Source organism: Sorex fumeus, unplaced genomic scaffold, assembly GCF_029834395.1.
Source record: "Sorex fumeus unplaced genomic scaffold, SorFum_2.1 ptg000200l, whole genome shotgun sequence".
Taxonomy (NCBI): Eukaryota; Metazoa; Chordata; class Mammalia; order Eulipotyphla; family Soricidae; genus Sorex; species Sorex fumeus.
The window spans coordinates 317,762-345,527 of NW_026606257.1; the positions used below are offsets into that span (position 1 = coordinate 317,762).

General features: G+C 46.6%; 1 protein-coding gene across 2 annotated transcripts in view; it reads left to right on the forward strand.

The window, feature by feature from the left end:
- The window catches only part of LOC130017573 (testis-specific Y-encoded protein 3-like), a 193,943-nt gene extending 166,397 nt beyond the window's left edge, over positions 1-27,546 (forward strand). Inside the window, exons 2-7 of one of the 2 annotated variants that reach the window (XM_056108269.1) lie at positions 17,458-17,736; positions 25,432-25,509; positions 25,649-25,760; positions 25,853-25,998; positions 26,094-26,178; positions 27,407-27,546. In XM_056108269.1, the coding sequence (XP_055964244.1) occupies positions 17,458-17,736; positions 25,432-25,509; positions 25,649-25,760; positions 25,853-25,998; positions 26,094-26,178; positions 27,407-27,441 (735 nt within the window). In that variant the 3' untranslated portion in view covers positions 27,442-27,546. The remainder of the gene's footprint in view (positions 1-17,457; positions 17,737-25,431; positions 25,510-25,648; positions 25,761-25,852; positions 25,999-26,093; positions 26,179-27,406) is intronic. The other variant, XM_056108270.1, reaches the window with a different exon arrangement.
- Positions 27,547-27,766: the final 220 nt, after the last annotated feature.

Below are 27,766 nucleotides of genomic sequence, written 5' to 3' on the forward strand. Positions count from 1 at the left end.
GATAACAAGACAATACACACACTGCGGACACACGCACAGATCACACTCCTACACTCTCTCGGACCGGTCCTCCTCTCACACTGGTGTGCACCACACTCACCACAGTCACACTGGGATTCCCAAACTTGACCAAAGGGCGTACACGTGATTTTCACCTCCGGAGGGTTTTTAGTTCCTCCAAGTCTTCTCCTGGTGCCAGGTTTTCCAGATCAGATGAATATGTCCCAGAGAATATGCCTCCAAATCATGGGCATTGTGACTAGTGGGTATCTCATAACTCAGACATCTGGTTTATCTTCCTCGTCTCCCAACCTCCCTGTGATTTACAGCTAAGGACACCTGAATTCCTGTGGAGGCTCATAAGGGGAGAGTTACTAGCGGAGGGGCACATCAAGTTGCTAATTAGCAGCGCTTCATTCAGGCACTCCCCCACACGGACCCAGGTTATTTTATTTTTTTAATTAATTATTTTTTTAAAATCTTTTTTTATTTTTTTATTATAAGCGAACTTCCCACTGTCCGTTAATAAGAAAGGAGGGAGAGGGAGAGTGAAAGGCGGCGTTTTCAAATGTGGAGATGTGGATGTGCTTAACCAACGAGTACCTAATGATGAACAGTTTTTTATTCTGCGGGGGACGCAATTTTATTCTGGGAATCGTGGCTGTGACCCCCTCATCCTGTCACGGGAGACTTCTAGAGGCGAGCACCCTAGTGGCTTTTAAGTGCTCGACCCATGCCAGCAGGAAGGAACCTCTGGGAAAGGGAAACAGGGTTAAAGAGCTAAGAAAGTGACTGAGAAAGTGAGAGGGAGAAATTTTGGCCAAATAACCAGGCCACGCAAAACAAATTTGGACTGAAGGGAGGAAGGGGATAGAGAGAGACTGAGAAGGGCTGCGGGAATGTGGAGCAGAGGGGTGGTAACCCTTTAAAAATGTCTCTATGTCTCATTGCCAGTAGGAAAAGGCCAGGACTGGGATTTTCTCCCACACGGTTCCAGCATTCATTGATCACTTAATCACGTAACTTCCCGTTAGTCGTCGATTTGCACGAGCGGGCGCCAGTAACGTCTCCATTTGTCCCTGTTGCGTGCTAGTGTAGCCCAATGGCATCTGTTCGCTCTGGGAACATGAAGAGCCTCAAATCGATCGTTTATGATCTTGACGAAGAAGTCTGACCATCTGGTAGGCGGGCGGCCATGCGGTCTTTTGAGATCCCCTGGAATCCAGTCAGTAAAAGCTCTAGTCCAGCGTTCGTCTTTAAATTTCATTACGTGACCAGCCCATCTGATTTTTGACACCTTGGCAAATGAGAGCGTCCCTGATTCTTGATCGTCGACGGATGTCAGAACTCCGGATTCTTTCTCTCATTTGAGTGAAACGTGATATTACAAGCATAGCTCTTTCTATACTTCTTTGGGAGACCTAAATAGCGTTCTCATCTTGCTTGCGTAGGACCCAGGTCTCTGAGGCATATGTTAATGCAGGAAGAACAGTGGAATCAAAGAGATGTGCCCGGAGCCAGAGGTTCTTCGTCCTCTTAGCTGTTTCTTCCACATTCCTGAAGGGGTTCCAAGCCGCTATCTTCCTCCTGCGCAGCTCGGGTGCCAGGTCATTTGTCATGCTGACTTCTTGACCTAGGTACACGTAGCTGTTGCATTCGGAGATGGTCGTACCGTTGAAAACGAATGGGGCTTCAGGAACGAGGCTGTTTCTCATGAACATTGTCTTAGTAAGATTCAGCTGTAGTCCTGCCTTTCCACACTCTCGGTCAAAGTCAGCCAGCATTTGTGCCACTGAGCTGATGTTTGGTGTTATTAAAACAATGTCATCAGCAAAGCATAGGTGGTGTAGTTTACGACCACCTATATCACTCCCATTCCTTCCCATTCCAATCGTTGCATGATGTTCTCGGGGTGGCACTGAAGAGTTCGGGTGAAATGGTATCACCCTGCCGCACCCCTCTCTTGACATCAACGATCACTTCTTTGTAGAATGGTGAGATCCTGGTAGTGAATCCACAATACAGCTCACGGAGGATCCTGATGTATTGGGCATGAATGCCCTGATTGGCTAAGGCTTCAATGGCCGCTTATGTCTCAACAGAATCAAAGGCCTTCTTTAAATCAATGAACGTTAAACAGAGCGGCATCTTGAACTCCTGAGAAACCTCAATGAGCTTGGTCATCGTGCGGATATGGTCGATGGTGCTGAATCCTTTGCGGAACCCGGTTTGCTCGCATGGTTGTCCTTCATCTAGTGTTCTGCCAATCCTATTTCGGATAACTGGAGTGAACAACTTGTAGATGACAGACAATAGGCAGATCGGACGATAGTTGCCAATGTCATGGATATCTCCCTTCTTGAACAGTAGTACGGTCCTGCTGGTTTTCCACTGGGACGGAACCTTGCATTCAGACAGGTAGCGAGTGAAGAGCCGAGCCAGTGTATTGATGAGTACTGATGGCAGGTTCTTCAGGTGCTGAGATCTGACCTTGTCTGGGCCAGGGGCTGTTTGTTTCTTTACCAACGAAATGGCATGTCAGATTTAGGAAGGGAGAACGTTGGGAACGACATATCCATCCTCTGGAATTTGGTATGTCGGCAAGTGGACATGGCTATCGAAGAGATTTGAGTAGAAGTCATGGATAATCTTCTCCATTGCCGTTCTGGAGGATGTTATGGATCCATCAGGACGTCAAAGGGCAATCATCTTGGTCTTGTAGTTGGCGAAGGACAGGCGGGCATTACGAATACTTTTCCCGGCTTCTGCCGCATCTACCATTACTTCTGCTCTTTTCTCTTTGAGGTCTTCCTTGATCGCATCTTTGCACTGCTTTGCGAGCTTGGACCTTAGCTTGCGATTGCCTGAGGCATGTGCCAAACCACGCTGGCGAATTAGCTCAAGATAGGGGATTTTTTGTGGCTATCTCTCTCGTGGCGTTCCTCCCACATTCATGGAGGTGCTGAACCAGTCGATCGTATTACTCGTCAATGTTGTCCACAATGACATCTTCCCATATGCTGCAATAGTGCCCAAGATTTCCCAGTTGGTGGTCGTTCTGGGAGTTCTCTTTTTAAACTTTGCAGCCCTTTCTCCCCGCTCTGTGAAGTAGAATTTTGCACGAAGGAGACTGTTGTCCGATCCCATTCGAAATTTTGGGACAACAGCGAAAACGGTCTGGAAAAAACCGTTAATTGAATATGATGTGGTCTATTTCGTTGTCAAATCGTCCACCGGGAGAATCTCATGTCCATCGTTTAGATTCTTCCTTCTGGAACTGTGAGTTACCATGGATGGTCTTGGTCGACATTATGAACTCATAGAGTCTCTCACCCTGTTCGTTCCATTCTAGGCCATGGGTCCCGATGTGAAGTTCTTCAGCTGATCTTCTTGGTCCTATCTAGCCATTAAAATCACCCACAATGATATTGTAGAAGGTATGGTCTTCTTTATAGAACTTCTCCAGCTCCATATAGAACTTCTCAATTTCTCCTTCATCATAATTGGATGTTGGTGCGTAGACACTACTTCCACTACCCAGCCGTCGCCACACTCCAGAACGCTTTCCGGACCCGCGTGGCAGCTCTAGCCAAGACTCACGCACGACTGAAGACCCACAGAAGAAGATAAGCAGAACTCTCTGAGACCTTGGACTCCAGGCTCGGTGGATCCAGGGACAGAGTTTCTCTGCTTGCTCCCACCAACCACAGGTGACAAAGGGATTCTAATCAGTAGCCCCACCCTACCGTGACCTGTCTGCTTCCATCAACCACCCAGGGATCGAATTGCGCACAGAAGACCTACCCTAGTCAGAGAAATACCCAACTGGCAGAATTCCACTATCCACACTACCTCCACTTCCCAGCCGTCGCCAAACTCCAGGTCACTTTCCGGACTAGCACAGCCACCTCGCATCCGTGCAACATATCATAAGACACTAAACAACCATCTTCAGGAATTTTTGCTGCATATTTGATAGGCTTCAAATATGGTAGCACCTACAAGGGTGATTTAGAGGTCGACCCGAAAACCTCTATCTCTCTCCGAAAGACTGGCAAACTACCGAGAGTTTTCTGCCCGCACGGTACAGCCTGGCAAGCTATCCATTGCGTATTCAATATGCAAAAACCAGTAACTACAACTGGTCTCATTCACCTTACCCTGAAGTCTGCACCGACATGGCATCACTGAGAAGGATGAGAAAGGAGAGGCCGACAAAATCTCAAGGCCATCCTAGGCTGCCACAACGAAGGTAGAAAAAATGATCGTCTGTACTTTCAATTCATGTATGCTAGCATCAGATGCATCTATCGAGGACCTGATGGTACAAGCGCGAATGATCAAGTACAACATCATTGGTCTGACCTAGACAAGAAGGCACGAATCTCACCATGCCATTTTCGACACTGGAGAAGAATTGTTCCTGGGAACATGCGATAAAAGAGGTGTTGGAGGAATCAGTGTCCTTGTCAACACAAACTTGACCAAGAGCATTGATTCATTCGAATGCCTAAATACTGGAATCGGATGTTTACATTTGAATAGATGTGGCTCACTGCCTGCAGCATTCATTGGTAAGGTTCCAATAGGAAAACGTCAGGGCAGGGATTTTACAGTCTCCCACACGGCCCCAGCATTTCTTATACACGCATTTTCAAGAAGAGGAAAGAAATCGGTAAGGTCCTTTTTCTTTAATTTGACTCCTGTGATGTTTACGGGAAGTCTTAAATAATTCCCACTTAGTTAGGGTCTGTCCCATGACTACTGACGGCAGACCAAGGGACAATAATGAACAAAAGAGGGAAAAAGAGAAAACTACAGAGGAGGAAAAAGAAAGAGAAGGACACTCACTTGAAAGAGAAAGAAGACGCGACACAGATGGGTCAATGGAAGGCTTTCCCCAGCGTGAATACCTGGGAGAAACAGACGTGAGACACAGGGAAGGCCCGGAAAAGGGGCCCACTCAGGTGCTGGTCTGGCCGGTGGGAAATTTAGCCATAGTGGATCAGCCAAAGGTGACTTACGGCTGACGTCTAAGTCAGCACCACTGTAGACCATATGTTTCCCGTGGGACCACAGACAACCCAATCGGATTCCGTAGCCTTTTCGGGCACCTTAAGGGTGTTAGCTTGGGGCCACAGCCGGTGATACTCAGTGGTAACTGCTGGCTCTATGCTTGAGAATCACAGGTTGGGGATTGGGGATCAAACCCCAATCATTTGCAAGCAAGGCAGATGCCCTCCCGACTATGCTCTCTCTCCAGCCCCTTATTTGGGCATGTTGTCCCCCCACTATGTGTCTTTATATCTCACAGATGAGAGATCCTGCGGAATCTGTCCCTTTTTTACTGGCTTCACTCAGTGTGGTGTTCTCCAAATCCATGCAGGTAGCAGCAAATGGCTGATTTCAATTCGACTGAAATCAAGATGACTTCATCTTTTCTTCCAGTCGGTAATATCTGACTATATATAAATATGTCAGATATATATATATCAGAACATCTGGACAAACTTGCAGGCTATCGAATATAGCCTGCCCACAGGGCAGAGTCTGGCAAACTCCCCGTGGCGCACCAAATATGCCAAATACCAGTAACAATGATGGGTCTCATTCTCCTAAAAAGCCTTGAATATAATCTCAGGGCTAGGATGAAAGAGACGTTACTGGGGCCTGCTCGAGGCAATCGACGATTAACAGGATGATGAATGAATGAATGAATGAATGAATGAAGGGTGCCCCAGCCGTGGAACCACAGACTCGAATCAGAATCGAGGACACCTCTGACCGCTCATTCACTCACACACACATTCCACAAAGGACACGACAATGGAGCGCAGGGGAGCCTTATCCAACCCAGTGATCGTCTCATATACCTCATATGAGACTGAACACTCAATTGTGACACAGACAGGAGGACTAGAAGGCAGAAAAGAAAAAAACATGAATAGAGACGAGACTGGAGATGGGTCACTGGAAGGCTAACCCCCATGCGAATACCCAGGGGAAACAGACGCAAGACACGGGGGAGGCCCGACAAAGGGGCCCACTCAGGTACTCGTCTGGCCAGTAGAAACTTAGCCCTAGTGGATCAGCCAAAGGTGACTTGCGGCCGACGTCTAAGTCAGCACCACCATAGACCTTGTTTCCCGTGGAATCGCAGACAGCCCACTTGGATTCCTTAGCTTTTCAGGAACCATTAGGGTGCCCCAGCCATGGAACCTCAGACTCGAATCAGAGGCGAGGACACCTCTGACCCCTCACTCACTCACACACACATTCCACAGAGGACACAACAAAGGGGCTTGGCGGGGGCCTTATCCAACCCAATGACTGTCTTATACACCTTCTATGAGACTGAACACTCAATTCTCCCCTTGATGCTGCCCTACTCATCCTCGATCACGAGACAGGGACTTCCAGATTAGGCACGCACTTACGTTTCCATGCGTCCCGGTGGCCACTGCTTCCTGAAGGGGAGTTCGGCATTTGTCTCCCAGACACCGCCCCACATTGGGCGCCTGTTGCGGGGGGGCCCTGCCAGAACACTCTCCGTCCCATGAAGGTGGCCCTAGGATCCGTCGGTTCAAGGAGGGACCAACCGAATGAATACACAAGACACAAGAGACAGAGTACAGTTTAGAAAGAGAGATAAAGAGACAGGACAAGATAGGACTTTATTCAGGGCAGCAGGGGTATTATATACTTTGCGACGCAGGAAACTATGCTTACATCACAGGAGGCAATTACATCACTAGGTCATATCATATATTGTTAGGAGAGTTACAAAAACTACATGTTTCATGTGCTTGATTAGTCAGTGTCAGTTACTTCTTATTCTTGGGCTAGCTGTGACAAGTGTTTTCTTTTAGACAACCATACATATTTTATAGGCTGCGGTCAGAGCAGACACAGTACCAGATTTGCACTAGTCAGGACCCACTTGTTCAGGGTCTCATAGGCCAAGATAACCAGACATAGCACAGGCACGTAGGCCCTTGGTCAGGTAAAGGGCCAGCTTCCCACATTCACTCCCATACCTTCCCATTCCAGTCATCACCTGATGTTCTCGAGGGTGGCACTGAAGAATTTTGGTGAAATGGTATCACCCTTCCGAAACCCTATCTTGACATGGATGATTACTTCTTTATAGAATGGTGAGATCCGGGTAATCACTTATCACTTAATCCCCGTTATTCATCGATTTATTCGAGCGGGTGCCAGTAACGTCTCCATTCATCCCGGTTGCGTGCTAGCATAGCCCAATGTTATCTGTTCGTTCTAGGAACATTCAGAGCCTCAAACCGATCATTCAGGGTCTTGACGAAGAAGTCTGACCATCTTATAGGTGGGCGTCCACGTGATCTTTTGATGTCCCGTGGAATCCAGTCAGTAATGGCTCTAGTCCAGCGGTTGTCTGTAAACCTCATTACGTGTTCAGCCCATCTGATTTTTGATGTCTTGGCAAATGAGACAGCGTCCCTGATTCTTGAGCATTGACAAAGATCAGAACTCCGGACTCTATCTCTCATTTGAGTGAATCGTGATATCCAAGCATAGTTCAATCGATTCCTCTTTGAGAGACCCGAATAGCGTTCTCATCCTGTTTTCGTAGGGCCCTGGGCTCTGAGGCATATGTTAATGCAGGAAGGACAGTGGATTCGAAGAGGTGTGCTCGTAGCTGGAGGTTCTTTGTCCTCTTAGTTATTTCTTCAATGCTCTTGAAGGCATTCCAAGCCGCTCTCTTCCTCCTGCGCAACTCAGGTGCCAGTTCATTCATCATGTTGATTTCTCGACCTAGGTATATATAACTGTTGCATTCGGAGATGGTGGTTCCGTTAAGAGCGAATGGAGCGTCAGGAACAAGGCTGTTTCTCATAAACATTGTCTTCGTAAGATTCGGCTGTAGTCAAACCTTTCCACATTCACGGTCAAAGTCGTTCAGCATTTGTGCCGCTTGGCTGATGTTTGGTATTATTAGAACGATGTCATCAGCAAAGCGGAGGTGGTGTAGTTGCCGACCATCTATCTTCACTCCCATGTTTTCCCATTCCAGTCGTCGCATGATGTTATCGAGGGTGGCACTGAAGTGTTTTGGTGAAGTGGTATCACCCTGTTGAACCCCTCTCTTGATATGGATGATTACTTCTTTGTAGAATGGTGAGATCTTGGTAGTCTGTAATTTCAATGCACGTACACTAGTATCAGATGCATCCATCGAGGACCTGATGGTACGAGCGCGAATGATCAAGTACAACATCATTGGTCTGACCGAGACAAGAAGGCACAAATCTCACCATGCCGTTTTCGACACTGGAGAAGAATTGTTCCTGGGAACATGCGATAAAAGAGGTGTCGGAGGAATCGGTGTCCTTGTCAATACAAACTTGGACAAGACCATTGATTCATTTGAATGCCTAACAAACTGAATCGGACGTTTACATTTGAATAGATGTGGCTCACTGCCTGCAGCATTCATTGATAAGGTTCTAATAGGAAAAGGTCAGGGCGGGGATTTTGCAGTCTCCCACACGGCCCCAGCATTTCTTATACACACATTTTCAAGAAGAGGAAAGAAACCGATAAGGTCCTTTTTCTTTAACTTGACTCCTGTGATGTTTACGGGAAGTCTTAAATAATTCCCTCTTAGTCAGGGTCTGTCCCATGACTACTGACGGCAGACCAAGGGACAATAGTGAACAAAAGAGGGAAAAAGAGAAAACTACAGAGAAAAAAGAAAGAGAAGTACACTCACTTGAAAGAGAAAGAGGACGCGACATAGATGGGTCACTGGAAGGCTTTCCCCTGCGTGAATACCTGGGAGAAACCGACGTGAGATACCGGGGAGGCCCGACAAAGGGGCCCACTCAGGTGCTTGTCTGGCCGGTGGGAAATTTAGCCGTAATGGATCAACCAAAGGTGACTTACGGCTGACGTCTAAGTCAGCACCACCGTAGACCATATGTTTCCCATGGGAACACAGAAAACCCAATCGGATTCCGTAGCCTTTTTGGGGACCTTAAGGATGCCCCAGCTGTGGAACCACAGACTCGAATCAGAAGCGAGGACACCTCTGACTGCTCATTCACTCACACACACATTCCACAGAGGACACGACAAAGGAGCGCAGGGGAGCGTTATCCAACCCAGTGATCGTCTAATATACCTCATATGAGACTGAACACTCAATTGTGACACAGACAGGAGGACTAGAATGTAGAAAAGAAAAAACATGAATAGAGACGAGACAGGAGATGGGTCACTGGAAGGCTAACCCCCAATGAAAATACCCAGGGGAAACAGATGCAAGACACAGTGGAGGCCCGACAAAGGGGCCCACTCAGGTGCTGGTCTGGCCGGTGGGAAATTTAGCCGTAGTGGATCAGCCAAAGGTGACTTACGACAGACGTCTAAGTTAGCACCACCGTAGACCATATGTTTCCCGTGGGACCACTGACAACCCAATCGGATTACGTAGCCTTTTCGGGGACCTTAATGGTGCCCCCGCCATGGAACCTCAGACTCGAATCAGAAGCGAGGACACCTCTGACCGCTCATTCACTCACACACACATTCCACAAAGGACACGACAAAGGAGCGCAGGGGAGCCTTATCCAACCCAGTGACTGTCTCATATACCTCATATGAGACTGAACACTCAATTGTGACACAGACAGGAGGACTAGAAGGCAGAAAAGAAAAATCATGAGTAGAGACGAGACTGGAGATGGGTCACTGGAAGGCTAACCCCCATGCGAATACCCAGGGGAAACTGACGCAAGACACGGGGTATGCCCGACAAAAGGGCCCACTCAGGTACTCATCTGGCCAGTGGGAAACTCAGCCCTAGTAGATCAGCCAAAGGTGACTTGCGGCCAATGTCTAAGTCAGCACCACCATGGACCATGTTTCCGGTGGAATCGCAGACAACCCACTCGGATTCCTTAGCCTTTCAGGAACCATTAGGGTGACCCAGCCATGGAACCTCAGACTCGAATCAGAGGCGAGGGCACCTCTGACCCCTCACTCACTCACACACACATTCCACAGAGGACACAACAAAGAGGCTTGGGGGGGCCTTATCCAACCCAGTGACTGTCTCATACACCTTCTATGAGACTGAGCACTCAATTCTCCCCTTGATGCTGCCCTATTCATCTTTGATCATGAGACAGGGACTTCCAGATTAGGTGCGCACTTAGGTTTCCGTGCGTCTCAGTGGCCACCGCTTCCTGAAGGGGAGTTCAGCAGTCGTCTCCCAGACACCTCCCCACGTTGGGCGCCTGTTGCGGGGGGGCCCCGCCAGAACACTCTCCGGCCCGTGGAGGTGGCCCTAGGATCCGTAGGTTCAAGGAGGGACCAACCGAATGAAGACACAAGACACAAGAGACATAGTACAGTTTAGAAATAGAGATAAAGAGACAGGACAAGATAGGACTTTATTCAGGGCAGCAGGGGTATTATATACTTTACGATGCAGGAAACTATGCTTACATCACAGGAGGCAATTACATCACTAGGTCATATCATATATTGTTAGCAGAGTTACAAAAACTACATGTTTCATGTGCTTGATTCGTCAGTGTCATTTACTTCTTATTCTTGGTCTAGCTGTGACAAATGTTTTCTTTTAGACAACCATACATAGTTTATAGGCTGCGGTCAGAGCAGACGCAGTACCAGATTTGCACTAGTCAGGACCCACTTGTGCAGGGTCGCATAGCCCAAGATAACCAGACATAGCACAGGCACGTAGGCCCTTGGTCAGTTAAAGGGCCAGCTTTCCACATTCACTCCCATACCTTCCCATTCCAGTCATCGCATGATGTTCTCGAGGGTGGCACTGAAGAATTTTGGTGAAATGGTATCACCCTTCTGAACCCCTCTCTTGACATGGATGATTACTTCTTTGTAGAATGGTGAGATCCAGGTAGTGAATCCGTAATAGAATTCACAAAGGATCCTGATGTATTGAGTTTGTATGCCCTGATTGGCGAGGGCTTCTATGACTGCTTCCGTCTCAACAGAATCAAAGGTCTTCTTTAAATCAATGAACATTAGACAGAGCAGCATCTTGAACTCCTGAGAAACCTCAATGAGCTTAGTAATTGTGAGGATATGGTCGATGGTATTGGATCCTTTTCGGAATCCGGCTTGTTCACAAGGTTGTCCTTCATCTAGTGTTCTGCTAATCCTATTCAGGATGACTCTAGTGAACAGTTTGTAGATGACGGACAATAGGCAGATTGGGCGATAGTTGCCAATGTCGTGGATGTCTCCCTTTTTGTACAGTAGTACAGTCCTGCTGGTTTTCCATTGGGATGGAACCTTGCATTCAGACAGGTAGCGTGTGAAGAGCCGAACCAGTGTGTTGTTGAGTACTGATGGTAAGTTCTTCAGGTGTTCAGGTCTGATCTTGTCTGGACCAGGTGATCTTTGTTTCTTTATCGTTGAGATGACATGTTGGATTTCGGAAGGGAGAACATTGGGAACATTGGGGTTACATAAATATAGGTAAATTGAGCATATCCAAAATTTGCACTTGCACTCTCGCAGCAAACCTGGGTTCTGTTCCATCACTGCATATGATCCTCCAAGCCATGGCATGAGTAAGCCTTGAACAATGCTGTGTTTGACCTAAAAATGTACAAAAGGGTCAAGTTTACTAACGCATTTTAAAGCACATTAAATTAAAAATTTGAAGATTCCATGACCTGAGATTCAATGTTTTTTAAAGAATCTTTGCCCTTACAATGTAATGGATGGTTCCTCTTTGCTCTCATCCAAAGTTCCAGTAGTTTAGGGCATTCTGTGTGACTAAAATAAGATTTAGGGATTCGATATCCCATGTTTCAGATTAGGCATGGAACTGTTGCACTCTATTAGTAATACTTGTTTATTTCTTAAATCTCAATACTTATCTGTTAATTATAATAATCTCTAATTTGTTATTAATTGTAACGTATTAAAATTGTGTAATGTGGCATATATATGTAAAACATTTAACATATGCCATTTTATTACATTAAAGTAGTGCACATATTTATATAATAATAATCTACAACATGCAATAATTATTACATATTTAAATAAATATAATTATTATTTTTAATTGTGATACACTAATGTTTCTTAAGTAGTATTTTTTTCTTGGAAATACTGCTAAATCAGAATTTTTGAGAAATTTTTGTCAACCTTATTAGTGCTAGCGTCAGTTTTGTCAGTATTTTTTCTGAAATTTGTCCCAGGGCACAATTTTCCAAGAAAATTATGACATTCATGAGTAACTTTTACACCTTTTACCATGGGGAACCTTAGTTTTCTTGTAAATAATTTTAATCTACTAAATTTTATTTTTTTATAATTTTTAATGGTGAATCACCATGAAGTACAATTAGAGATTTACATACTTTCGTGCTTGTGTTTGAGTCAGATAGTGCTCGAGTACCCACCCCTCCACAATGGTGCCCATTCTCCACCACTGATGATCCTGTATCCCTCCAACCCCTGCCACCCCACCCCACCGCTGTGGCAGTGCATTCCCTTTGTTCTCTCCTTTTGGGTGTTGTGTTTTGCAGTAGAGGTATTTTGTCACCATTATGTTTGATCTATAATCTATGTTCAGCACATATCTCCCATTCCAAGAGGGACCTCCAGCCACACTTGTTCCCTTCTCTCTCTGAGCTGCCTTTTTCCCCAGCATGTGAGTCCAGCTTCCAAGCCATGGAGCAAACCTCTTGGTACTTATTTCTACTATTCTTGGGTGTCCTATTTATTTCCTGAATAGTATTTTGTATGTATCTCTGTAGAGGTCCTTTACCTCATTAGTTAGGCTAATTCCGGGTTCTTGATTTTCTGAGGCACGATTGTGAATTGGATTGCTTTTTGAATATCTCTTTCCTCTGTCTCATTTGTGTATAGGAAGGTTGTGGATTTTGGGGTATTGATTTTAATGCCTGCGACATTACTGTACAAATCTATCGTTTCTAGGAGTTTCTTGGTAGATGATTTAGGATTCTCGAGATATAGTATCATTCGGAAAAGAGTGAGAGAGCGTTTGATTTCTTCCTTTTCTATCTGGATGCGCTTAATATCTTTTTCTTGCCTAACTGCTATTGCAAGTACTTCCAGTACTGTATTGAACTGAAGTGGAGGGAATGGGCATCCTTGTCTTGTCCTTGAAGGCCCTTAGTTTTTCCCCATTGTGGATAGATGGCTTTGACTATCTTGAGAAAAGTTCCTTCTACTCCCATTTTGGTGAGAGTTTTCATCATAAACGGTGTTGGATCTTGTCAAATGCTTTCTCTGCATCTATTGATATGATCATATGGTTTTTATCTTTTTGTTGTTGATGATATGATGGATTATGTTGATTGAGTTCCCAATGTTAAACCGCCCTTGCATCCCCAGGATTAATCGTGGTGTATGATCTTTTTTGACGAGTTGTTGGACTCTATTTGCTAATATTTTGTTGAGAATCTTCGCATCGATGTTCTTCAGAGATATTGGCCCATAATTTTCTTTGTTAGTAGTATCTTTATTTTATTTTATTTATTTTTTTTCTTTTTTTTATTTGTGAAAAACCATGAGGTACAGTTATAGGCTTACAAATTTTGTGCTTGGGTTTCAGTTATACAATGATCAAGTCCCCATACCTCCACCAGTGCCCGTCATCCATCCCCATGGGTCCCAGCATCCCCCCCACCCTCATCCCCCCCCGTCCCATCCTGCCTCTGTGGCAGGGTATTCCCCCTTGTTCTCCCTCTCTTGTTTTGGGTACTGTGTTTTGCAAGAGAGGCTTTGAGTGGCAATCATGTTTGGTCTATCGACTACTTTTAGCATGCTTCTCCCACCCTGGGAGGGCCCTCACAACACCCTGTATCTTTGTTTGCTTTTCGTTTTTGGGAGATATGTGCCTTACATAAACTGTTTGGGAGAGTTTCTGTTTTTTTCAGCTTTCTTTGGAAAGCTTGAGAAGAACTGGAAACAGGTCTTCTTTAAATATTTGGAAGAATTCGCTTGTGAATCCATCAAGGCTTTGGCTTTTATTTTGTGAAGACTTGATTATGGTTTCAATTTTCTTGATAAGAATGGGTCTATTCAAGTATTCCAAGTCTTCTTGCTCAGTCTTGGGAGATTGAGGGAATCCACGAATTCTTCCATTCTTCTAGGTTCTCTTGTTTCATGGCATACAGACTCTCAGAGTAGTCTCTGATGATCTTTTGAATATCATTGGTTTCTGTTGTGATGTCTCATTTTTCATTACTGATTCGTTTCTTAGGGTTTTTTCACTCTTTCTTTTTGAGTCTTGCTAGTGGTTTGTCAATCTTGTTTATTTTGTCAAAGAACCATCCCTTGGTTTCATTGACCAAACAAATTGTTTTCTGGGTTTCCATATGGTTAATAACTTCTCTAAGTTTTATTATTTCTTTCTGTCATCCGGGTTGGGCTTTCTTTGGTTGGTCTTTTTCCTGAGTTGTGAAGTCAAGTATCTTCTTTCCTAGGAGTGCTTGCAAAGCTTTAACTTTCCTCTTAACACAGCTTTAGCTGTGTCCCATAGGTTCTGGTAACTCGTGTCTTTATTCCCATTTGTATCCAGGTGTCTTTTGATTTCTTCCTTGACGTTTTTCCTGACCTACTCATTGTTGAACTCTGAGTTGCTTAATTTCCGGTTGTTTGATTTTTTTTTCTCGGTGTCTTTGTGTGATTCACTTTTATCTTCAGTGCATCGTGGTCTGAAAAGATAATTGATACAATTTCTATCTTCCTGATTTTGTTGAGGCATGTTTTGTGATCTAGCACAAGGTCTAGGTCTATGGTCTACTTTAGAAAATGTTCCGTGCACTGCAGAAGAATGCGTATTCTTTCTTTTTTGGGGTGTAAAGCCCTGTCTAGGTCTATGAGCCCTCTCTCTTCTACTTCTTTCTTCAAAGCCAATGTTTCCTGGTTGAGTTTTGTTCTTGTTGATCTATCCAGAGGTGGTCAGGCGATGTTGAAGTTTTCAACTACTATTCTGTTGCTAGCAATGTCCTCCTTAAAATCTGTAAGCAGTTCTCTTAAGTAATTAGCTGGTCCCCCATTAGGTGTGTATACATTTAAGTGTATGATTTCTTCCTGTTGCACGTATCCCTTGATAAATAGAGAATGGCCTTTGCTATCCCGACTAATCTTTTTCAACCTGAAATTTATGTTGTTGGATACTAGTTTGGCCAACCCAGCTTTTCTAAGAGCTTTTTGCTGCAGGATTGTTTTCCATCCTTTAACTTTGAGTCTGTGTTTGGTGACTGTTCAGATGAGTCTCTTGTAGACAGCAGAATATTGGTTTCAATTTCTGTATTCATTTGGCCACTCTGGTTCTCTTGATTGGTGCATTATTTCCTGAGCTGCTGTTTTTTTTTTCTTCTTTGACCTTGCTGCTTGCAGTATTGAGTCTCTGTCCACATCATCCATCATTCTTACTATAATATGCCTTGAAGTGTTTTTTTATTAGGGTCTCTTTTAGGTGTCACCCACTGGCTTCTCGGATCTGTATGTCTGCATTATTTATTTCTGGGAACTTTTCAGCAATGATTTCTTTGACTTTGGTTTTTTCATTGGGGTTGCCTCCCTGTCCTTCTATTACTCCAATGATTCTAATGTTGTTCCTCTTGGCTTCATCACCTAGGTCACTGATTCTCCTTAGGGCTGTTTCGACGACTTTCCCCATCTCTGTGATTTCCGTTGCTCATCTTCAAGCTCGCTGATCCTGTCTTCAGCTGTATTCATCCTACTGCTGAGGGAATCTACCGAGTTTTTCATTTCCTCTACCGAATCCTTTATTTGTGACACTCCTTTTTGTAGTTTTTTTTAAATTTCTGCTCTCATTTCTTCCTGTATTTTCTCGACTACCCGTTCTACTGTTTCTTTCATTTGTTCCATTAGTTTTCTGCATATCTCCTCCATTGATTCTTTGAGTAGTTCCTTGAACATCCTCTGCATTTCATCTCAGTATTCTTTATCAGAGCGTGCACATTTGTGGTTAATCCCGGTTGAGCATTCGGGACTCTTTCCTTCATCCTCTCCTTGTAGTGGAAATTTGCGCTGTTTCTTCATGTTGTTTTGGTTGTCTTGCCCTGGAATTTACTAGCACTTTTTCCTGTTATCGTGGGAAAGGATTCTGAATAAGGTCGGTTGATGGTGGTTTTTGACTGTATTCCACTATTTTTTTTTATTTCTTCCTTTAGTTTTTTGGATGTCTGCTCCATTGATTCTTGCTTTCCTTGAACATCCTCGGAATTCTTTATCAGAGAGATCATATTTGTGGGTAACCCATGTTGAGAATATGGGACTCTTTTCTTCGTCCTCTCCTTGTAGTGGATATTTGCACTCTTTTCTCATGCTGTTATGGTTGTATAGAGGTAAAGCCTTCAAGTTCATTAGTACTGTTTCCTCTGTTGCAGGAAAGTATCCTAGGTAAGGTTGGTTGATGTGGTCAGAAGATATGTGCATTTTAGTGTTTAGAACAGCATTATAAATAGCTGGTCATTTGGAAACCTAGTGGCTATCTACTCTCACTCTGTGCACTTCACTGACATTTCCATCTTTATAGGGATTATTAATTTATGGATGGTAAATGGTGGTTTTCTAGATATCTGCTGATTACCTTCTGGTCCATACAGAGAAATAAAGAGAAAGAAATAGATGCACATGCTTCATGACATAAATCAATTGAATGGAGCAAATATTAGAAATACAGCATTGCTGTCCTAGAAAAAAGTGATGACCATCGCAACATACAGCTTCGGCATGTATTATCTCCCAAGTCACACGTGTAGTTTTGGGAGAAATGCTGGAGAATACGATGACTAGATATTGGATGCAAGGATCTCCGTGACCAATCAGAGAGTTAGCAGTGGGAATGAAATAAGGTAAAATGATCCAGGTGCTTTCCTGGAGACTCTATTCCCTAGCAGGCAAAATGGATAGGGAGACAGATAATTGGTTCCTTTGAGTGCGGGCAGGAATGTGCATGGTGCTAAGCTCTTTTTAGCCTGATGGGTGATGATTGTCTGGGGGAAGTGCAAGACTCTTTTTGATCAAGTTTAAGGCTTACTACTTCAGGCCATGTCTTCCTCTCCCCACTCACCTGGGCAGCAGGAATTCGCTCTCATAGCTTTACAGATTTGGATCCTTGTCCTAGCCTTGTGGACTGCTGCTTTCACTGTCTTGTGATGCTATAGCTACTGCCATTCTCATAGCCAGAACCTCATGGTAAGTGAGGCTAGGTAAGTCTTGTTATGGGCATGCAGAAATTCCAGTTGCCTTAGGCTGAGAAGTAGCCTGGAAATCACGCAGGACTTGAGGAATTTGGGATATGGTGGAGCCTTTCTTCTGTTTGAATGTTCTGCAAACATCCAAATACCAGGGAGCAAAAGGGATCTAGAACTTAGAGTAGCTAAAGACTATGTGGTCTTTGCACAGGCAGGAGCAGCTGAAGAGCCTGAGAGAAGGATGATAACAATTCAGCAACCTAAGGAACAGCCAGAAGCGGAGCAGAAAGAGAAACCTGCACTGGGATGCTTGATCCAGCAACCCTCACTGGAGGCACTGCAGTCTCTTCAGTTAGAACTGGAGCTTGTGAATAAGCAATCCAGCAGGACCTTCAACAGTCTCAAGCTTAAAATGAGCCAGAGACTCCTGCCCATCCTGGAACACAGAAGCACCATTATCCAGAGCATCCCGGGTTTCTGGACCAAAGTTGTATCCTTAATTTGCAGTTACAGGGACACCAGTATGGCAAGGATAGCATAAAGAAATGTGAGAGGTGCTTCTGGGAGGCCTAGAATGGTTATGGAAATCAAGTGTATTGTGCTGACACTCATGGTCCTCTGAACATGATATGCTGGGGGAGCCTTGACAATCGGCATAGAAATCGCAAGAAAATCCTGTTGGGGGAAGGAAAGTAGACGTCCCCTTCATAATTCCAAAGTAGAGTGTGTGGATGGATACGAGGTGTTCTTCATATGATCAGCTTCACTGGGGATTCTTGCTGCCATCACTTAATCACTTAATCACTTAACTTCCCGTTAGTCGTTGATTTGCTCGAGCGGGCGCCAGTAACGTCTCCATTTGTTCCTGTCGCGTGCTAGTGTATCCCAATGGCATCTCTTCGCTCCGGGAACATGGAGGGCCTCAAACCGATCGTTCATGATCTTGACAAAGAAGTCTGACCATCTGGTAGGTGGGCGGCCACGCGGTCTCTTGACATCCCGTGGAATCCAATCAGTAACAGCTCTAGTCCAACGGTCATCTTTAAATATCATTACGTGACCAGCCCATCTGATTTTCGACACCTTGGCATATGAGACAGCGTCCCTGATCCTTGATCGTCGACGGATGTCAGAACTCCGGATTCGTTCTCTCATTTGAGTGAAACGTGATATTCCAAGCATAGCTCTTTCTATTCTTCTTTGGGAGACCTGAATGGCGTTCTCATCTTGTTTGCGTAGGGCCCAGGTCTCTGAGGCATATGTTAATGCAGGAAGAACAGTGGAATCAAAGAGATGTGCCCGGAGCCGGAGGTTCTTCGTCCTCTTAGCTATTTCTTCGACGTTCTTGAAGGCGTTCCAAGCCGCTCTCTTCCTCCTGCGCAGCTCGGGTGCCAGGTCATTTGTCATGTTGACCTCTCAACCTAGGTACACATAGCTGTTGCATTCGGAGATGGTCGTTCCATTGAGAGCGAATGGGGCGTCAGGAACAAGGCTGTTTCTCATAAACATTGTCTTCGTAAGATTCAGCTGTAGTCCTACCTTTCCACACTCACGGTCAAAGTCGGCCAGCATTTGTGCCGCTTGGCTGATGTTTGGTGTTATTAAAACAATGTCATCAGCAAAGCGGAGGTGGTGTAGTTGCCGACCATCTATCTTCACTCCCATTCCTTACCATTCCAGTCGTCGCATGATGTTCTGGAGGGTGGCACTGAAGAGTTTTGGTGAAATGGTATCACCCTGCCGCACCCCTCTCTTGACATCAACGATCACTTCTTTGTAGAATGGTGAGATCCTGGTAGTGAATCCGCAATACAGCTCACGGAGGATCCTGATGTATTGGGCTTGAATGCCCTGATTGGCTAGGGCTTCAAGGACCGCTTCCGTCTCAACAGAATCAAAGGCCTTCTTTAAATCAATGAACGTTAAGCAGAGCGGCATCTTGAACTCCCGAGAAACCTCAATGAGCTTGGTTACCGTGTGGATATGGTCGATGGTGCTGAATCCTTTGCGGAACCCGGCTTGCTCGCATGGTTGTCCTTCATCTAGTGTTCTGCCAATACTATTCAGGATGACTCGAGTGAACAGCTTGTAGATGACAGACAATAGGCAGATCGGGCGATAGTTGCCAATGTCATGGATGTCTCCCTTCTTGAACAGTAGTATGGTCCTGCTGGTTTTCCATTGGGACGGAACCTTGCATGCAGACAGGTAGCGAGTGAAGAGCCGAGCCAGTGTATTGATGAGTACTGACGGCAGGTTCTTCAGGTATTCAGGTCTGACCTTGTCTGGGCCGGGTGCTGTTTGCTTCTTTCCCAACGAAATGGCGTGTCGGATTTTGGAAGGGAGAACGTTAGGAACAATATACCCATCCTGTGGAATTTGGTATGTCGGCAAGTGGACATGGCTATCGAAGAGATTTGAGTAGAAGTCATGGATAATCTTCTCCATTGCCGTTCTGGAGGATGTGATGGATCCATCAGGACGTCGGAGGGCAGTCATCTTGGTCTTGTAGTTGGCGAAGGACAGGCGGGCGTTACGAATACTTTTCCCGGCTTCTGCCGCATCTACCAGTACTTCTGCTCTTCTCTCTTTGAGGTCTTCCTTGATCGCATCTCTGCACTGCTTTGCGAGCTCGGACGTTAGCTTGCGGTTGCCTGAGGCATGCGCCAAACCACGCTGGCGAATTAGCTCAAGAGTTTTCGAAGATAGGCGACTTTTTGTGGCTACCTCTCTCTTGGCGTTCCTCGCACATTCATGGAGGTGCTGAACCAGTCGATCGTATTCCTCGTCAATGTTGTCAACAATGGCATCTTCCCATGTTGCCGCAATAGTACCAAAGAGTTCCCAGTTGGTGGTCATTCTGGGAGTTCTCTTTTTGGACTTTGCAGCCCTTTCTCCCCGCTCTGTGAAGTAGAATTTTGCACGAAGGAGACGGTGGTCAGATCCCGTTCGAAATTTTGGGACAACAGCGACATCAGTCAGGCAAAACCGTCGATTGAATATGATGTGGTCTATTTCGTTGTGGAATCGTCCACCGGGAGACTCCCATGTCCATCGTTTAGATTCTGCCTTCTGGAACTGTGAGTTACCATGAATGGTCTTGGTCGACATGATGAACTCAGACAGTCTCTCACCCTGTTTGTTCCATTCTAGGCCATGGGTCCCGATGTGAAGTTCTTCAGCTGATCTTCTCGGTCCTATCTTGGCATTAAAATCACCCACAATGATCTTGTAGAAGGTGTGGTCTACTTTAAAGAACTTCTCTAGCTCCATGTAGAACTTCTCGATTTCTCTTTCATCATAATGAGATGTTGGTGCGTAGACAACGAAGATAGAAACTGCAGGCAGTGAGCCACATCTATTCAAATGTAAACGTCCGATTCGGGTTGTTAGGCATTCGAATGAATCAATGCTCTTGGCCAAGTTTGTGTTGACAAGGACACCGACGCCTCCAACACCTCTTTTTTCGCATGTTCCGAGGAACAATTCTTCTCCGGTGTCGAAAACGGCATGGTGAGATTCGTGCCTTCTTGTCTCGGTCAGACCAATGATGTCGTACTTGATCATTCGCGCTTGTACCATCAGGTCCTCGATGGATGCATCTGATGCTAGCGTACGTGCATTGAAAGTACAGACGATCATTTTTGAATTCCTTCGTTGTGGCAGCCTAGGTCGGCCTTGAGATTTTGTCGGCCTCTCCTTTCTCATCCTTCTCAGTGCTGCCTTGTCGTTGAAGCCTTCAGGGTCAGGTGAATGAGACCAGTTGTAGTTACTGGTTTTGGCATATCGAATACACAGCGGATAGCTTGCCAGGCTCTTCCGTGCGGGAGAAATACTCTTGGTAGATTGCCAGTCTTTCCGAGAGGTAGAGAGGCTCTTGGGGTGACCTCTAATCACCCTTGTAGGTGTTGCCATATTTGAACCCTATCAAATATGGTACGACAATTCCAGAAGATGGGTATTTAGTGTCTTATGATGTGTCGCGCGGCCAGAAGCGGCCGCACGGATCCAGAAAGCGTCCTGGAGTGTGGCGACGGCTGGGTAGTGGAAGTAGTGTCGAGAGTGGAAATCTGCCAGTGGGGTATTTATCTGGGTAGGGTGGGTCTCCTGTGCACAATTCGATCCCTGGGTGGTTGATGGAAGCAGACAGGGCAGGGAAGGGTGGGGCTCCTGATTAGAATCCCTTTGTCACCTGTGGTGGTGGGAGCAAGCAAGAAGCTCTGTCCCTGGGTCTGCCGAGCCTGGAGTCCAAGGTCTCAGAGAGTTCCACTTATCTTGTTCTGTGGGTATTCAGTTGTGCATGGGTCTCGGCCGGAGCTGCCGCGCGGGTCCGGAAAGCGTCCTGGAGTGTGGCGACGGCTGGGTATTGGAAGTAGTGTCGAGAGTGGAAATCTGCCAGTGGGGTATTTATCTGGGTTGGGTGAGTCTCCTGTGCACAATTCGATCCCTGGGTGGTTGATGGAAGCAGACAGGGCAGGGTAGAGTGGGGCTCCTGATTAGAATCCCTTTGTCACCTGTGGCGGTGGGAGCAAGCAAGAAGCTCTGTCCCTGGGTCCGCCGAACCTGGAGTCCAAGGTCTCAGAGAGTTCCACTTATCTTGTTCTGTGGGTCTTCAGTTGTACGTGGGTCTCGGCCAGAGCTGCCGCGCGGATACGGAAAGCGTCCTGGAGTGTGGCGACGGCTGGGTAGTGGAAGTAGTGTCGAGAGTGGAAATCTGCCAGTGGGGTATTTATCTGGGTAGGGTGGGTCTCCTGTGCACAATTCGATCCCTGGGTGGTTGATGGAAGCAGACAGGGCAGGGTAGGGTGGGGCTCCTGATTAGAATCCCTTTGACACCTGTGGTGGTGGGAGCAAGCAAGAAGCTCTGTCCCTGGGTCCGCCGAGCCTGGAGTCCAAGGTCTCAGAGAGTTCCACTTATCTTGTTCTGTGGGTCTTCAGTTGTGCGTGGGTCTCGGCCGGAGCTGCCGCGCGGGTCCGGAAAGCGTCCTGGAGTGTGGCGACGGCTGGGTCGTGGAAGTAGTGTCGAGAGTGGAAATCTGCCAGTGGGGTATTTATCTGGGTAGGGTGAGTCTCCTGTGCACAATTCGATCCCTGGGTGGTTGATGGAAGCAGACAGGGCAGGGTAGGGTGGGGCTCCTGATTAGAATCCCTTTGTCACCTTTGGTGTTGGGAGCAAGCAAGAAGCTCTGTCCCTGGATCCGCCGAGCCTGGAGTCCAAGGTCTCAGAGAGTTCCACTTATCTTTTTCTGTGGGTCTTCAGTTGTGCGTGGGTCTCGGCCTGAGCTGCCGCGCGGGTCCGGAAAGCGTCCTGGAGTGTGGCGACGGCTGGGTAGTGGAAGTAGTGTCGAGAGTGGAAATCTTCCAGTGGGGTATTTATCTGGGTAGGGTGGGTCTCCTGTGCACAATTCGATCCCTGGGTGGTTGATGGAAGCAGACAGGGCAGGGTAGGGTGGGGCTCCTGATTAGAATCCGTTTGTCACCTGTGTTGGTGGGAGCAAGCAAGAAGCTCTGTCCCTGGGTCCGCCGAGCCTGGAGTCCAAGGTCTCAGAGAGTTCCACTTATCATGTTCTGTGGGTCTTCAGTTGTGCGTGGGTCTCGGCCGGAGCTGCCGCGCGGGTCCGGAAAGCGTCCTGGAGTGTGGCGACGGCTGGGTAGTGGAAGTAGTGTCGAGAGTGGAAATCTGCCAGTGGGGTATTTATCTGGGTAGGTTGGGTCTCCTGTGCACAATTCTATCCCTGGGTGGTTGATGGAAGCAGACAGGGCAGGGTAGGTTGGGGCTCCTGATTAGAATCCCTTTGTCACCTGTGGTGGTGGGAGCAAGCAAGAAGCTCTGTCCCTGGGTCCGCCGAGCCTGGAGTCCAAGGACTCAGAGAGTTCCACTTATCTTGTTCTGTGTGTCTTCAGTTGTGCGTGGGTCTCGGCCGGAGCAGCCGCGCGGGTCCGGAAAGCATCCTGGAGTGTGGCGACGGCTGGGTAGTGGAAGTAGTGTCGAGAGTGGAAATCTGCCAGTGGGGTATTTATCTGGGTAGGGTGAGTCTCCTGTGCACAATTCGATCCCTGGGTGGTTGATGGAAGCAGACAGGGCAGGGTAGGGTGGGGCTCCTGATTAGAATCCCTTTGTCACCTGTGGTGGTGGGAGCAAGCAAGAAGCTCTGTCCCTGGGTCTGCCGAGCCTGGAGTCCAAGGTCTCAGAGAGTTCCACTTATCTTGTTCTGTGGGTCTTCAGTTGTGCATGGGTCTCGGCCGGAGCTGCCGCGCGGGTCCGGAAAGCGTCCTGGAGTGTGGTGATGTCTCTGTAGTGGAAGTAGTGTCGAGAGTGGAAATCTGCCAGTGGGGTATTTATCTGGGTAGGGTGGGTCTCCTGTGCACAATTCGATCCCTGGGTGGTTGATGGAAGTAGACAGGGCAGGGTAGGGTGGGGCTCCTGATTAGAATCCCTTTGTCACCTGTGGTGGTGGGAGCAAGCAAGAAGCTCTGTCCCTGGGTCCGCCGAGCCTGGAGTCCAAGGACTCAGAGAGTTCCACTTATCTTGTTCTGTGGGTCTTCAGTTGTGCGTGGGTCTCGGCCGGAGCAGTCGCGCGGGTCCGGAAAGCATCCTGGAGTGTGGCGACGGCTGGGTAGTGGAAGTAGTGTCGAGAGTGGAAATCTGCCAGTGGAGCATTTATCTGGGTAGGGTGGGTCTCCTGTGCACAATTCGATCCCTGGGTGGTTGATGGAAGCAGACAGGGCAGGGTAGGTGGGGCTCCTGATTAGAATCCCTTTGTCACCTGTGGTGGTGGGAGCAAGCAAGAAGCTCTGTCCCTGAGTCCGCCGAACCTGGAGTCCAAGGTCTCAGAGAGTTCCACTTATCTTGTTCTGTGGGTCTTCAGTTGTGCGTGGGTCTCGGCCGGAGCTGCTGCGCGGGTCCGGAAAGCGTCCTGGAGTGTGGCGACGGCTGGGTAGTGGAAGTAGTGTCGAGAGTGGAAATCTGCCAGTGGGGTATTTATCTGGGTAGGGTGGGTCTCCTGTGCACAATTCGATCCCTGGGTGGTTGATGGAAGCAGACAGAGCAGGGTAGGGTGGGGCTCCTGATAAGAATCCCTTTGTCACCTGTGGTGGTGGGAGCAAGCAAGAAGCTCTGTCCCTGGGTCCGCCGAGCCTGGAGTCCAAGGTCTCAGAGAGTTCCACTTATCTTGTTCTGTGTGTCTTCAGTTGTGCGTGGGTCTCGGAGCTGCCGCGCGGGTCCGGAAAGCATCCTGGAGTGTGGCGACGGCTGGGTAGTGGAAGTAGTGTCGAGAGTGGAAATCTGCCAGTGGGGTATTTATCTTGGTAGGGTGAGTCTCCTGTGCACAATTCGATCCCTGGGTGGTTGATGGAAGCAGACAGGGCAGGGTAGGGTGGGGCTCCTGATTAGAATCCCTTTGTCACCTGTGGTGGTGGGAGCAAGCAAGAAGCTCTGTCCCTGGGTCTGCCGAGCCTGGAGTCCAAGGTCTCAGAGAGTTCCACTTATCTTGTTCTGTGGGTCTTCAGTTGTGCATGGGTCTCGGCCGGAGCTGCCGCGCGGGTCCGGAAAGCGTCCTGGAGTGTGGTGATGTCTCTGTAGTGGAAGTAGTGTCGAGAGTGGAAATCTGCCAGTGGGGTATTTATCTGGGTAGGGTGGGTCTCCTGTGCACAATTCGATCCCTGGGTGGTTGATGGAAGTAGACAGGGCAGGGTAGGGTGGGGCTCCTGATTAGAATCCCTTTGTCACCTGTGGTGGTGGGAGCAAGCAAGAAGCTCTGTCCCTGGGTCCGCCGAGCCTGCAGTCCAAGGTCTCCGTATTGGGTCCTTAATGCCCATCTAGCCCTGTCATAGAAGTAATGCTCGGTGTCCCTTCCCCAAATACAAAATTTAAAAAGCTATTCTGTCCTTCCATTATCATGCAGTGACTAGCAGAACATCTGCATATTTATATGGTGTGCACAAAGGATGAACAGTGATTATTATAAGAGTAGAAGTGTACCCTGCCTGGAAACCTCCCCCGAAGAGTTGAAGAGTATGCTCAGACATGCTCTAACAAGGCTGAGGCATTCAATCAATTTGGAGATTCAAACCAAATGCTGGGAGAATGTAAGATTTAATCTTATTGAGGTTTTGATGAATTTCTACCTAACCTGTTGCCTGGTTCTTTTATGTACAGCACTGGAAAGCTCCTTAACTTAGTCAGTTTGTGAACCACCGTGATATGACTGTCATGATCAGTTATCAAGATCAAGACTTACTAGGCTACATGTTTAATTTACAGGTCAGACCAGAGAAATGGCAACGGAGAGTGGAGATTGTGGGTGGGGAGTGCGACAGTAAGGAAGAGGGACAATTCAGAGTTGAATACATTGAGGGCAAGATTTTCTACAAGATTTCACAATTCCTTTTTGTTCCACCAGGTGGATGAACAGAGGTATCCCAATGGCTGCTGCAAGATCTCATTGTTCTTTAGGATGAACATCTATTTCCGGAATGATGTAATTGTCAAGGAGTATGTCAGTGGCATTAGTGGTAAGAAGGACTTCATGGTGTTGTAGGTGGAATGTGTTCTATGCCAAGGGAATAAAATGATTTGCCCCTGATCTACATTATTCTTCATGTAGGACTGAGGCCATCTCATTCCACTCCAATTCAGTGGTGCCATGGTTATGAACACAGGGCTTATAGACACAGGCACCACAACTGCAGCCTTAACTTCTTCAGCTGGTTCTACGACCACAGCATTGTAGGATCTACCCGAATAGCAGAGGTGGTATTTCTTTCACCCTTTATTCTTTTTTTCTTTTCCCCCTAACCCACCATGGTTGGGTTCTGAATCCTGACCTGCCTGTGTTGCTTTACCAGATCATCAGTAAGGACCTGTGGCCCAAGCCTCTGCAGTACTACCTAAAGAAGAGGATACCAGTACAAGCAAGTGTGAGAAGGGCAGGTGAGCATCTCTTGGGATGTGTGTTGAAATACGTGAGCTGGAAACTAAGGCACCATCCTATACTATGAAAGTAAGTTTCAGAGCATCTAAGTTGTTCACATCTGGTCTTTTAGTTTGGGAAAATTAGTCAGAAACACTGAAAACTGGAGATCTGGAGTCCTGTAGTGTAAATTGACTAAAGGAGAGTTTATAGTGCAGACTCTGACTCACCAGAGATGGGTGGCATCATGAACATTCATTCAGTCACTCACTGAAAGATGAATTGTAACTCCCCCATCCCCTTTCCTGAGCTACCTTTACCTGGATATCATTTATACCCTCAGTCTTTCTGCCACTCCCTTAAATTTCAAATCATGTATTAGTGCTAACCTCCTGAATGAAATGTTTGGCAAGCAATCTAGAGATTGCTTAAATCACCCTTGCTCCAGAGTTTAGGGTGAAGGAAAGAGAGACGTAGAAGGTATAAACTCAAGGATAGAAGGGAAGCAATGAGGAACAGGGACCAAGGGTATCCAAGTACATTGGTGTGGTGTAAAGGAGTGCTGTGGCTAAAAATCCATACCACAGAGATTACAACATTAAAAACTGGAGATCCAAACTTCAGCCACCAAGCTTAAAATTGTGCCTGTTAAGGTGGTAGGCTGGAGTCCTATAGTATAAATTTGACCAAAAATGAGTCTTTAAATGGCAGGCGGAGGGTAGAGGGGAACCCTGGCGGCAGGAAGATGACACTGGTGATGAGTTTGGTGCTGGAACATAGTATACTTAAGCCCTATCAGTGAATAACTCTATAAACCATGGCACTTAATAATATTTTAAAATAATCAAATAAATAAATGAAGCAAGCCACCTTCCAGCTTTTTCAGGAGGGTCCGAATCTCTAGGAAGAGGCTGACCCACTTGACCCCATGTCTTACATTTTGGCCTTCAAAGTAATTCTTTGAAATTTCTCTGGTTTGCTCCTTCATTCCCATAAACATTATTAGAAAACTGGTCATAAAACAAAGATAATAGAGGCCTCTTTCAGGCCTTTTACAGAAGTGGAGAAAATCTGAACGATTACCAATGGGAAAAGGGCCAGGGTGCCTGGACATGGTCCTGGAAAACAAAGTACTAACCATACAGAGAAGTGTGAGTGAATGAATAAGCCTGTATATTCTGTGTGCGTGTGTGTGTGTATGCAGAATCTTTGAAGATATTAGGATATTAATCACCCTTTTTCCTAAAGCAGTGGAAAATGTAAGAGGCTACGTGAGAAGATGAATCATCTACAGTGAGCGTGGATCTCGTGTCTGCAGCATAAGAGGAGAACTGAGATCTCATATAGAAATTTGGATATATCTGCAAACAAATAAACCTAATGCTCCAAGTAGGCCTCTTTTGTTGAGTTCATTGCATCTGGGTTGGCATGAGTTCCATCTAATACATTGTATGTTCCCTTATATTTGGTACTCAGAAATTTTCAGTCCATGGGAATGCTGAGTCTCTCCGGTATACCAGGAACCAGTCATACTGAAGCCAGCATGAGAGAGGCAAACACGGTTTTCCTGGGTACATCACACTGGGATTAGGAAGATGAAATAAGAGG